Here is a 12,702-nt window from a genome sequence, read left to right on the forward strand (position 1 = left end):
GAATAAAAGCGTAGCTTATTTAAAAGTATGCATGAGTAGTGAGTACTGGGATTCTATCCCCCTTACATACTGTAATTCACTTTTCCTGTTTGTCAGAAAGAATTAAGAATACCTATAATCCTGCAACAGTTTTAATTTTGACTGACAACTTTTTAAAATACATCACTTATCAGTGATAAAATGTATGTACTTCCAAATAAACAAGAAAAGACTATTATAGAGAGGAAAGATTATAGTTATTTTCATTATGCACCTACCACAATTTTATATCATAATGTAGGACAAAAATAGATTTAAAGAGAAACTAAAAAAGAAAGATAAGGGAAAAATGAAAAGAAAGGAAAGATAAGTGAACAAATAAGGAATATCCTTTGTCCCTTGTTTGTGGAAAAACATACATTTTGTGTGTGCATGTTGAACAATATATCATATCAGAAAGATTAATTCCATAATTAGACAAATATGTAGAAAAGTCTACCAATAGTCTAGGCATAGTCTACCAAAATTGTATTAGTCGGTTAGTCGCAGAATCAGATAAGTTGTAAAATAAAGAATATAAAGAAAAATAAAGAAACCAAACAAGATTCGCTTTCTGTCGTCTAGGTCTCCGTGAACTGGAGTGCGTCACAAAAATGAACCGAAACTCAGTGTATAAGCTACTCGTCTCACAGACATGAGAAATATATCTATAGAAATCTTGAAATGTCGACTTTTAAATGAACCAATTAGAATTTTATTTAAAAACTCTTGATTATGTAATTCGTATGAAAGCTGCATTTCTCACTAAAGGTGTTTAGTCGACTAATGGCTTAAATCAACAACTACTAGTAGACTACAAAAATCTTTAGTCAGGGGTAGCTCTAAATGTAACTACTAGCTCATTTCCACCGAGCGGTACGGTACAGTACAGAACGCAATTATTTCCGTTTGCATTGTCAAAATTTGTGAATGGTACCAAAATCACGAACTGTACCACTTTTTTTGGTACGCTTCCGTTGGGGTACTAGCACAGTAGCCCGGTACCTGAAGGGTGGAGCTAGACTCATTGCAGAACGTTGATTGGTTGACAGAGAATCGTTACTTGCCCATGCTTTTTCAGCTGTGTTTTCGTGAACAAGAACAAGATCTGCTTCCCTCCATTGTTGTTTACTGTGACGTTTCTTCTTAACGCGAGAATGACGTTGATCGCTACACCATGCCTATCAAGTTAGGGTACTGTTGGCGGTAGAAACACAAGCCGAATCAGGGTTTACCGTCCCAAATCGTACTGTACCGCTCGGTGGAAATGAGCGATAAAATGTTCTTGCAATTCCTAAGTGTTGCCCACTTAAATGTTGGAACATTCATTGATCTGCATGGGATGGAAGCATAAAGCATAAAAACAGCTTACTCCATGGCTGACAAGTCCATGTCTACTTCCTCTCCATTCATTAGAGGGATTTTCTTCTTCTTGTTCCTGGCAGAGAGAAAATGTAAGATATACATTTAAAAAAAAAAACTAAAATTCAGATAATGACCTATATCTTATTTCAAAGTGCTGGACTTGGAAGATTTTTAAATACAACACCAATAACCTGCTATTATATATAGGCATATACTCTGATTTAATTCAGGCATGATCTTTGTTCTGGAAGCAAGTCCTACCTTCTGCTTTTGGAGTGGCAGGGAATGTCATGTTTGAGACTGTTTTCCTCTATCTGCAATGTGTGGTTAAATGAACCATCCAATTCCTGCACTGTCACTTTAATAGGGCCCTGATGAAAATCAAAAGCATACACATGATGACCACTTAGAAGACCATTTTTGTGCTTTCACTACCTGTTTGAAACACTTTCTTTTATCAATCTATACATTCTCTCACATAATTGTCCTTATGGTATTCTCTCTTCAGTCACTCACCACATATTTCTGTGTGCCAGACGAAGTGTAGTCCTGACGGATCTCTAGTTCCAAAACATTTCTTTTCCTGTTGAAGGCAAAACTTCCAAAGAATTTTACCACCCCACTCTGGTCTCTAAAGTTGATGAGTCAACGGTAATAATATATTAAAGAACTACAATACTAGAGCTCATCATTTTCCAAGTTAAAAGCAACTGAAACATTTGTGTTTTCACAGAGATGCATTTGCCAGGAAAGATCACCAAATGTTGTGCTGTTCATGGATGTGAGTGGTGCATCACTATAAAAGCAAATAAAACTCATAATCAATAAGCAAAGAATGGAAGCATGTTTAGCCATGCGGTAACAAATAAAAAAGGTAATTGCAACTTTTTATTTCTCACAATTGGAAGTTCAGGACAAATTGATAAGGAAAGAGTAACCTTTTTTGGAACGTATTTTCACATCTCTGACATTAACCAATCATAACAGTGGTCATTTACTGACAAGTCTCAAAGGAGCTAAAACTGTTTTGATGGCAGAATGCAGCAACTGACCAATCAGAATCAGGTTTTCGTAGCAGCCACAAAAGAAATCAAGAAACATAACTTCAATCCACATAAAGGCTGTGCATTTGAAGGATACACCCATTGTTTGATGAGGGGTCCGATGTCCTTCCCTGAGACATTAGAAATGGATTTGAGGAATCCAGAGGTGGATACCAGCATCTGGCTCCACATGTGAGACTGATACTTCTGGGATGAGGCTGTGCTGGCCAGACTCAAGAGCTTGTTAAAAACCTGAAGAGAGATTTGACTGCCTTAAGGCCTCATTATGCTTCTGCGTCAACTCCACGGCGTAGCTACACCGTCACTCCTACGGCGTCGTGGCCGTTTTATGGTTCTGCGTCAGGTTGAGTTGCATCGCGGTGCATCTGACCAATCACAGCCCTTGTGGTCTGCGTCGCCTCGACACGTAGTTACAATTTTTTGGAGGTGCACGTCGAGCTACGGCGGAGGGGTTCGTGGTGACGCAGAGGGGTCTGCGGGTGTACGCCGTCGATTCGACGCAGAAGCATAAAACAGGCTTTAGACTGAACAGTTAATAAATCAGCCACAAGGACAATGAAAATTTAATTATAAAGAATTAGTTGCAAATCAATGTGTGTGGGTGGTCTAAAACTGAAGATTTGAGAGGAACCTATTCAAGATGTAACCACCATGAAATATACCAATGTGTCAATTTCTTAAATGTGTCAATTTCTATACCTGTAACATGAACTCCATGCTAATTCGGTTTTCGATGAGCCTCATGACCAAGTGGGCTTTGCACTGGAACATCTTGTAATATTCCCAGGACAATGTGTGGGGGTGTTTGATGGAAAAGTGCAGGTGGGGTGTTGGACTGAAAGGAAAAAAGACATAACTTTCTCACTGTGTGAAACGACATATTTTGTGCAAGTTTAGATGAGTGTGTATAATTTCTAAACAATGATAGAGGTGAGATTATTACTTGTCTTTTTCTTTTCCTCCAGAGAAGGTGGGATGTAGCAGGACTCCACCCATCTTTAGCTCATACTCCACGATCTTGTCCAGTTCCTGAAGGTTAAGAGAGTAACAGACAAACAGTTCAGCATTTATAAAGTTAATATTTGGGCATTATCTCTCCTTTGACAACCACTGTACTTTATACCTCCTTAATCCAGTGACGATACTCGTTGACTCCAAATGTTTTCTTCAGGTAGAGGCCATAAATGTATCCTGAAATTCCCTTTAAAACCCACTCATCAGACCTGCAATTCAAAATACACATTGTATATAAAATACACCATCATTTAGATTTTTTATAGTAATAAAAATCATTTACTTCAGTTAGAGAACAGACACTACAATTAAAAACTGAACGTGTCTGCTCACTTCAGCATGAGCGTCGCAGGAGTCAGATTTCACCTCACTTCACATCACCCTTGACTGACAAGACGATGGCGGAAGATTGTAAAATGTAAAAGCGCCTATTTAAGAGAGTTTGTCATTGTACTGTTTTGTTGTTGTGTTTTTCCACGAAGAATAATAATGAACCCACCAATCAAGCAATTGACGCTCCCGAATTGGTGCTAATTTGAAAGCGAAAGTAAAATGCACACAGACGCATGGACATTCATAACGTAGTATTCACATTTATACGTGAGGTGCAAAAGAAGGGGAAAAAACTTTTTTATGTATAACTAGGTAGTACATTCAATATTCAGGCCTTTTACCTCTTTATTGGATAAACAGACACTTAGTTAAGAATGAGATGTAAGGCTAGATTTAAACTTGTGGCACACATTTTCAAGGAAAGCTTAATAATCCCACTAACATTAGGATAAATTATATCCTTTGCTGCTCCCTTTGCGGGAGGCGCCGCCCCCTTTGCAGGAGGCGCCGCCCCCTTTACCGGCGACTCTGTTACCACTGTTCGTCTGAACGTTTGTGTTGTATGTGTTTTTTAGGTTATTTTTAGGAAGTCTTTTAATTCTGGATTATAAGCATGATCGATCCCTGATGACATGATAATGGTTTCACTCAACAATCGTACCCTTGTTTGCCTTCTATGGCTGTGGACATTGATTGTTTGGAAAGCCACAAAAACGGCAATTGACAATCCCTTGTCAACAAGGCGGACAAGTTGATAGCTTGTCTGAAGTTCGATCGCATGTTCCGGCAGACCAGTTTACTCTGTTTTTCTGAGACGTGGCTGTCCGACAGGATACCCGATTCTCATGTGGAGATGGAAGACGTCGCACTCCACAGGATGGACGGAGATCAAGCAAGCACGGGTAAGAAGCAGGTGGAGGTGTCTGTTTGTACGTGAATGATCTGTGGTGTCATACCCAACATGTTACATTAAAAGAGAGAGTCTATGACCCGAACATTGTTCATTGCAGTGAGTTGTCGACCTTACTACCTACCCAGGGAGTTTTCCCATGTCATTGTCATGGTGGTGTATATACCTCCATCGGGTAATGGGAAGCGTGCCACTGAGACAATTTTGAGAGTCACCCATGACTTACAGCACTCCTCTGATGTGCTGGTTATCTTGAACGGGGACTTTAATCACTGCTCTCTCTCCACCACTCTAAATAAATGGTGACGTGTCCTAGGACTGGTGACAAAACTATTGACTTGTTTTATACAAATGGTAAGGATGGCTATTTTGCTAAATTGCTTCCTCCGTTGGGTAAATCTGACCATAATCTGATAACCTTGATGTCTAAATATTCACCGGTGATACGAAAACAGTCGACTACGTCAAAGACTGTGTGTATCTGGTCAGAGGATGCCTGTGAATTATTAAGAGGGTGCTTTGAATCCACAGATTGGACTGTATTCTTTGTTGGAGACAGTGATCCAGACAGTATCTCTGACAAAGTGACGTGTTATATCAATTACTGTGTCGACTCTTTAATTTCTCGTAAACGAATCAAAATCTTTCCCAATAACAAACCATGAGTCACAAGAGAAGTTAAAGCTGCTATTAATAAGAAGAAAGCTGCTTTTACAGTGGTGATAAAGAAAGGATTAAAGCAATCAAAGAGAGCTGAAAGTCATTATCATACAGGGCAAACAAAAACATAAGGAAAAGGTTGAAGGAAATATGTCCTGTAGCAACACAAGATGGCTATGGAATGGTATGAAGAATATTACTGGATATGGGACCAGTAATCCCAGTTTATGTAAATTGGGTATACAGGCTAACAATGCCAATGCTTTTATTGCAAGGTTTGATGAATTAGATTTTTCTTCTATACATGAGAATGTTCTTTCCAATCTTAGGCAGAGTAGCTCTGAGGACTATAGTCCAGCTATTAATCTTAACATTGAAGAGGTTCGTCAGCAGTTAAGGCGTATTAAACCAAATAAGGCAGTAGGGCCAGATGGCGTCTATCCACACACCTTAAAAGTGTGACCAGCTGTTGTCCATCCCTCATTCTCTGTCTTCTGCTAAAATCCCGGTTATGTGGAAAACATCTTGCCTTGTCCCTATTCCCAGAAAAGCCAAGGTGTCCAACAACCTTGCTAACCTGAGGCCTATAGCTCTGACTTTGCACATTATGAAGTGTTTAGAGAGGGTTGTACTGGATCACCTGACTAGGTAGGTGTCTGCTTTTCAGGACCCTTTGCAATTTGCATATAAGAAGGGTGTGGGGGTAGATGATGCACTACTATTTATGGTTCATAATATTTAGTCATCTCAAAACTACTGCCAGCTCTGTTAGGATCATGTTTTTTGATTTTTCGAGTGCTTTTAATACTATACAGCAACATATTTTAGCTATTAAATTAATTGATTTTAAATTAGGGCTGCACAATTAATCGAATTTCTAATTGCGATTACAATTACGGATGCCACGATTACGTAATCGTTCAAAGCCGCGATTACAAAAGAATATCCACTCTGCGTGTGTGTGTTTAGAGCATAATTATGTTATGAGAGGAATCACGACTACTTCAGAAAACCCAGCACAATTTGACATACCAGCCAGTGACGTAAGTGTACGCTTAAATAAAAAGTCTTTCACCTCAGAAAAACGGACTTTACTGTCCTGTCAGCCGTTACTGTGCTCGTAGCGCGCACTCTTAAATTGCACGCGCAAATGCGGCGGCGCGCGCTGTGTATCGCTTCACTGTATAAAGTGCGAAAGAAACTACGAGCATGCAACGTCGTTACAATGCAAATAATTAAGTCACGAAATAAAAGTAAAATACCAATAAATCACGTGTTAGCTGAGAAGGATTTGCATGCAGGTATGATTTTCATTCTATTCACCAGGAGCTGTTTCATTAACAGTTCTTGTTAGTATTGTGCATTTACCATGGTAACTGTCCTTTGAAAAATGCCACTTTATTTTCACTTTGTGTTATTTTTTATATTTTTAAATGACTGTGGTGGCTCATATCAACATTGTATTAACAAAAAACTAGTTTGGGACTGCTATTTAATTGCTTTAGCATAGTCCTAATGTTTTTCTAGTCTTTACTATGAGTCATTCTTACAATTTAAGTGTATGTTAAGTAAAGTGGGACAGTACTGTGTGTTAACAATTTTTGCGTAAACATGTATTATAATATGCCTATATATATTCAATGTAAATTGTGATAATCGTAATTAATAATCGCAATTACAATTTCAAGAGAATAATCGGGAATTATGATTTTTGTCATAATCGTGCAGCTCTATTTTAAATACTACTACCATTACCAATACTACCATTACCAATACTACCATTGCCTGGATTTTAGATTACCTTTTATCACGACCACAGTTTGTTAGGCTTGGGAACAAATATTCTGATACCATTTTAACTAATACTGGGGCACCTCAGGGCACAGTTTTATCTCCCTTTAATTCACGCTTCATACTGTTGACTATAGGCATAGTCAGCCATCCTGCCAGGTACAAAAATGATCTGATGACACTGCCATAGTGCGTCTACTTAATCAGGGCATTGATCTTGCTTACAGAAGGGAGGTTCCGTCTTTTTCCAGTTGGTCTGAGTCAAACGTTTTAAAACTGAACATAGGCAAGACTAAAGAACTTGTAATTGATTTCAGAAAGAAAAAAGAGAAGGTCCTTCCAGTCACAATTAATGGTCAGCTGATCAAAATTGTGCAGTCATATGCATTTGTAGGCGTCCATTTGGATGAAAATTTTAATTGGAAAGAGAACACTAATGTCCTAATGAAGAAGGCTCAGTCGGGACTTTTCTTTTTGAGAAAACTCAGATCATGCAACATCAGCACAAAGCTTTTAGATGTTTTTTTTATCAAAGGATCTTAGCTAGTGTTGTTTTCTATGCTGTACTTTGCTGGGGGGGGGGGGGGGGGGCATATCTGTTGAGGACAAAATAGGATCAATAAGCTGATCAAGAGAGCTGGTCTGGTTAGAGGTTACTGTAGAGAAGAGGATAAGGTTGAAACTAAAAAAAATTTGTAGTAGATGGTTTTCAAAAAGCAAGACAATTTTTAAAGGATTCAGAAGCTCGTTTAGTGAGCGATTGGTAATGCCTGGTAAGTGCTCTAGTGAGCGAATGAGAAGGTATTTTGTTCCTGCAGCGGTCAGATATTTCAATGAACACTTAATTGTTAAATATTATTTTTTACAGTTATTTGCATTCTGTACCTTTGAATTATGGTTTTGAAAACTTTTGGTTCTCTTACGAGAGGTTCTCTCGTATTGCGTAAGTTTAGCTTACGCTACGGAAAAGATTCATCTTCTCGAGATACTGAAGCCAAAAAATTATCCTTAATTTTGTATACCTTGTCAACGCAGTGCAGCAGCTAGCAGACCTAGAGCAGGCCATCTCGCGTGCTCATTGGCTGCCCTGCGGGCAACTGCTGCAGCCTACCAGTGAGCCCGGCGTGACGTCACGCCCAATGAAGGGCGCCCGCGCCTTTATAGCGTCACAGCCCGCCAGATAGGCGTGGCTTAGCGTATAAAAATAGGGGCTGTAGGCTGAATTCTCTGATTTTTCGACTCTACAGCGAGCTCTTCGCATCGCTGGATTTGAGAGAAGCCACCGCCGCCGTCGAACAGGGAACAGCCAGCCTAGGACAGCGCTGAGGAAGCCGGCCGTCTTCGCCACCTTCAGCCATCCGTGCGAGCTACGCTATCCGGCGACGTATCCTTTTGCCTTGCATATTATTCTAAAAGAGCAGCGAGCGTCTTTTTAAAGATGCCTCGCACTTCCTGCGGCTCGTGTAAAGCCCCGCTCAGTGCCGGAGACCGCCACCTGATCTGCGCTCTCTGCCTGGGCCTGGAACACGCAGAGCTCGCCCTCGCATCCGGGGGTTGCGAGCTCTGTGAGGAGCTTCCGCTGTCGACCCTGCGGGCTCGACTCGAAGCCTTCAACACCACAGCAGTCACTCCGGCCCCTGTGGGACCGCGCAGAAAGAAGCGCCGTTCCCTGAGACAGCCGGAACCTGTGGCCACAGGGACGCGCTCGCCGGAGAACCTCCCTCGAGCCTCGCTCTCGCCTTCCCCACCTCTCCTCACTGACGCGCAGCTGCCATTTGCGAGCCTCACTGCCGTCGCTTCGGAGGATGAGTCCGAGGGACACGTCACAAGAGACTGCTGCTCTATCCTGGCATCAGACAGCGAGGAATGGTCGCTTCACTCCGCCACCTCGTCAATCCAGGAATCCACCCGTACCCGCGCTGGAGCTGACGCGGAACATATGCGCCTGCTGACACAAGCTGTTGACCGTCTCGGGCTCGAGTGGTCGCTGCCGAAGGAACCCGCGCCGAACAGGCTCGAGGGCTGCTTCCTTCAAAGTCGCCGCCGCGCAGTTTCAGAAACTAGGCCCGCTCCATTCCTGCCGGAACTTCATGCGGAGCTGACGAAGTCATGGAATACACCGTTTTCTGCTAGACTTCAGTCACAGGCCTCCGCGTCGCTCTCCCGGGTGGATGGCGCCGCCGAGAAAGGGTACACAGCTATTGCCCCTGTGGAAGAGGCGGTCGCAGCGCACCTTTGCCCGCCCTCCGCGAGATGGCGGTCACGGTCAGCCCTCCCGTCTAAAGCCTGCAGAGCCACGTCCGCCTTGGTCGGCCGCGCTTATGCTGCCTCCGGCCAGGCCGCGTCTGCTCTACACTCGATGGCTGTGCTTCAGATCCTGCAAGCCGACCTCCTCCGTGAATGGGATGAGAAGGGCCGGGAGCCAGCTGCGGTTACGGATTTGGGAAATGCGACGGATCTCTCTCTCCGCGCCACCAAAGCCGCAGCCCAAGCCATCGGACGAGCCATGGCCGCGTTAACCGTGACGGAGAGGCACCTCTGGTTAACGCTTGCGGATATGAGGGAAACTGAGCGAGCCACCTTTCTGAACGCGCCGCTTTCCCCCACTGGTCTCTTCGGCCCAGCGGTGAACGGGATCGTTGACCGCTTCTCTGTGGTGCAAAAGACCACGCAGGCCATGAACCTCTTCCTGCCGCGACGCTCGAGTTCCGCCACAGGCCGCTCTCGCGAGAGACAAAGCCAGCCTCCTGTGCGAACCAGCACCCACGCCCCAGTGTTCACCCCTAGACATAAGCACTCCAAATCCCGTGTCACTCACAGAGCACACTCTCATAAAGCGCAGAAAACCCGCTCGAGTGTTGAATGTAAGAAATATGCCCCCAGGTCTGTGCCCACTATCTGCCCGCTCTGTTACACGATCAAAGAAGCAGGTTATGAACGTAAGTCTCGTGCCCGCCAGAGAGCGCTCACGCTTGCTAACACAAACCTCCCCCCGGGCCCCGCCTGCGCGTTTAAGTGTTATCACAAAACGCAGGGCGTTAATAAAACGCTCCTCATCCATTATGATCGAGGCGTCAGATACAGTTGTAAGTCTTGTGCCCGCGTACGCGCGCTCACGCTTACAGAGAGCTCTTCCGCCCGGAGCGCTGCTCGCGCGTCAAAGTGTGGTAAAAGTATGTTCCCCATCCCTTATGATTGGGACATCTCACATAAGTCAGCCGGTTTCGGCTGTCAGCGAGCGGCCATTGCCCAGAACCGAGAGTGGGCGCACCGTGCTTTCGGCTCCGGTTCAGTTTCACAAGCCCGCAAATGGCGGGCGGTCTGAACCCGGAGGCCATTCGCCCCCTAGCGGCTCACATAGCTGCGTGGGAAACTATCCCAGGGATTTCAGAATGGGTGTTCAGCACAATAAAGCAGGGCTATACACTTCAATTCATTCGCCGTCCCCCGCGCTTTCAAGCCCGGACCGCGACGATAGTGAATGCGGAAGTAGCACACCTACTTCACGCAGAAATAGCAAAGCTGCTGTGCAAAGGGGCTATAGAAAAGATACCGCCTTCTCTGAGCGAGTCAGGCTTTTACAGCCGATTTTTCTCGTACCCAAGAAGGACGGAGCCTTCAGACCTATCCTAGATCTGAGATATTTGAACAAAGTGCTTGCGAAAAGACCGTTCAAAATGCTTACGACCAGGAAAATCCTCGCGCACGTTCGCCCGAGGGACTGGTTTATCTGGACAGATTCAGATAGTACCCCGTCACAGGCAATTTTTGAGATTTGCCTTCGACGGTCAGGCATATCAATACACCGTCCTGCCGTTCGGCCTGTCCCTGGCACCCCGTACATTTACAAAGTGCATGGACGCGGCGCTCGCCCCCCTGAGAAGTCAGGGGCTGCGCATAATGAACTATCTGGACGATTGGCTGATATTGGCACAGTCAGAGACAGAACTACTATCTCACAGAACAGTGCTTCTCAGTCATCTGGAAAGCTTGGGTCTCACGGTCAACTGGACCAAGAGCTCATTACTGCCCAGCCAGTCAATTTCCTTTTTAGGAATAGAACTGGACTCGGTGACCATGAGGGCTCGTTTATCGACAGAGCGCGCGCGCCGTGTTCGCCACCTAGCCACATCTTTCCGGAAGGGCAGCTTTCTCCCTTTGAAAACATTTCAAAGGATGTTGGGCTGTATGGCATCAGCTGCAGCGGTGCTCCAGCTGGGCCTACTGCGCATGCGCCCGCTCCAACGCTGGGTGAACGCTTGCATGTCTCGCCGAGCCTGGGTGTCCGGCGGCCAGAAAATCAGAGTGACTCAGACCTGCAAAGCAGCTCTGCAGCCCTGGTTAGTGGCCGACTGGTACCAGCAGGGAGTAATGATGGGAACCATCTCTTATCGGAAAGTCATCTCGACAGATGCGTCCAACTCGGGTTGGGGCGCGCTGTTCGAGGGCAGACCGGCCTTTGGCCAGTGGTCAGACCAGGAGAAGGGTTTTCACATAAACTGTCTGGAAATGATAGCGGTCGAGAACGCGCTGAAGTGCTTCCTCCCGTTCAGCATGTTCTTGTCCGCTCGGGCCCAGGTTTGGCCCAGCCTCCCGCTATATGCTTTCCCTCCGGTCTCTCTGTTGCCACAGGTGATCAAGAGATTCAGGGAAACGCGCCACTCGGTGCTCCTCATAGCCCCGCGTTGGGAGAATCAGATTTGGTTCCCGGAGCTGGCACGGCTGTCACATACAGCTCCGTGGCCGATTCCGGTGAGGGCAGATCTCCTCTGCTGGTCTCTGCATGCATGGTTGATCAACGGGTACTCGTTGCCCTGCCAGAAGGAGTGATGAACACGATCACGCAGTCTAGAGCCCCTTCCACGAGAAGGCTCTACGCGTCTAAATGGTCGGTGTTCTCTGGATGGTGCACCGACAGAGGTCTGGACCCGCGGACATGCGGGGTGGCGCAGCTGCTCACCTTCCTACAAGAGCTGTTGGATAAGGGAAGGTCCCCATCCACGCTCAAAGTATACGTGGCGGCCGTGGCAGCGTTCGCAGAATCGACGCACGGCCAGTCACTGGGAAGACATGAGTTGGTCATCCGCTTCCTTAGAGGAGCTAGAAGGATGAATCCGCCACGCCCCCCGTCGGTTCCCATGTGGGATCTTTCATTGGTCCTCGAGGCCCTGAAAGCTTTTCCATTTGAACAACTAGACTCCGTGGGGTTGAAATATCTATCACTAAAAAACGTCTTTCTGACTGCACTGTCGTCAGTAAAACGTGTAGGGGATCTGCACGCGGTGTCTGTCAGCGGGTCGTGTCTTGAGTTCGGACCGAATGACTCTAAAGTCATCCTCAGACCTAGACATGGTTATGTCCCTAAAGTGATGGGCACTCCATTCAGAGCACAAGTTATTTCGCTGTCAGCTCTCCCAGCATCCGACAGCGAAAGTGATGTGAATCTCCTCTGCCCTGTCAGAGCGCTGAGGTTTTACATTACGCGCTCCGCCTCCTTCAGGCGTTCGGAACAGCCTTTTGTTTCGTTTGGTGGGTGCGCCAAGGGTC

The 12,702-nt window shown here is 45.3% G+C and overlaps 1 protein-coding gene across 4 annotated transcripts in view; it reads right to left on the reverse strand.

Moving 5' to 3' along the window:
- Positions 1–12,702, reverse strand: part of taf2 (TAF2 RNA polymerase II, TATA box binding protein (TBP)-associated factor) — an 81,469-nt gene that overhangs the window by 42,815 nt on the left and 25,952 nt on the right. For all 4 annotated transcript variants that reach the window (XM_077207335.1, XM_077207326.1, XM_077207332.1 and 1 more), the window contains exons 9-15: positions 3,571–3,670; positions 3,391–3,476; positions 3,147–3,282; positions 2,524–2,678; positions 1,900–2,014; positions 1,645–1,754; positions 1,391–1,456 (exon numbers count right to left, since the gene is read on the reverse strand). In XM_077207335.1, coding sequence (XP_077063450.1) covers positions 1,391–1,456; positions 1,645–1,754; positions 1,900–2,014; positions 2,524–2,678; positions 3,147–3,282; positions 3,391–3,476; positions 3,571–3,670 — 768 coding nt within the window. The remainder of the gene's footprint in view (positions 1–1,390; positions 1,457–1,644; positions 1,755–1,899; positions 2,015–2,523; positions 2,679–3,146; positions 3,283–3,390; positions 3,477–3,570; positions 3,671–12,702) is intronic.

Source organism: Siphateles boraxobius, unplaced genomic scaffold (genome assembly GCF_051911475.1).
Source record: "Siphateles boraxobius isolate OS27281-9 unplaced genomic scaffold, OSU_SipBor_1 12, whole genome shotgun sequence".
In the NCBI taxonomy this organism is placed as follows: domain Eukaryota; kingdom Metazoa; phylum Chordata; class Actinopteri; order Cypriniformes; family Leuciscidae; genus Siphateles; species Siphateles boraxobius.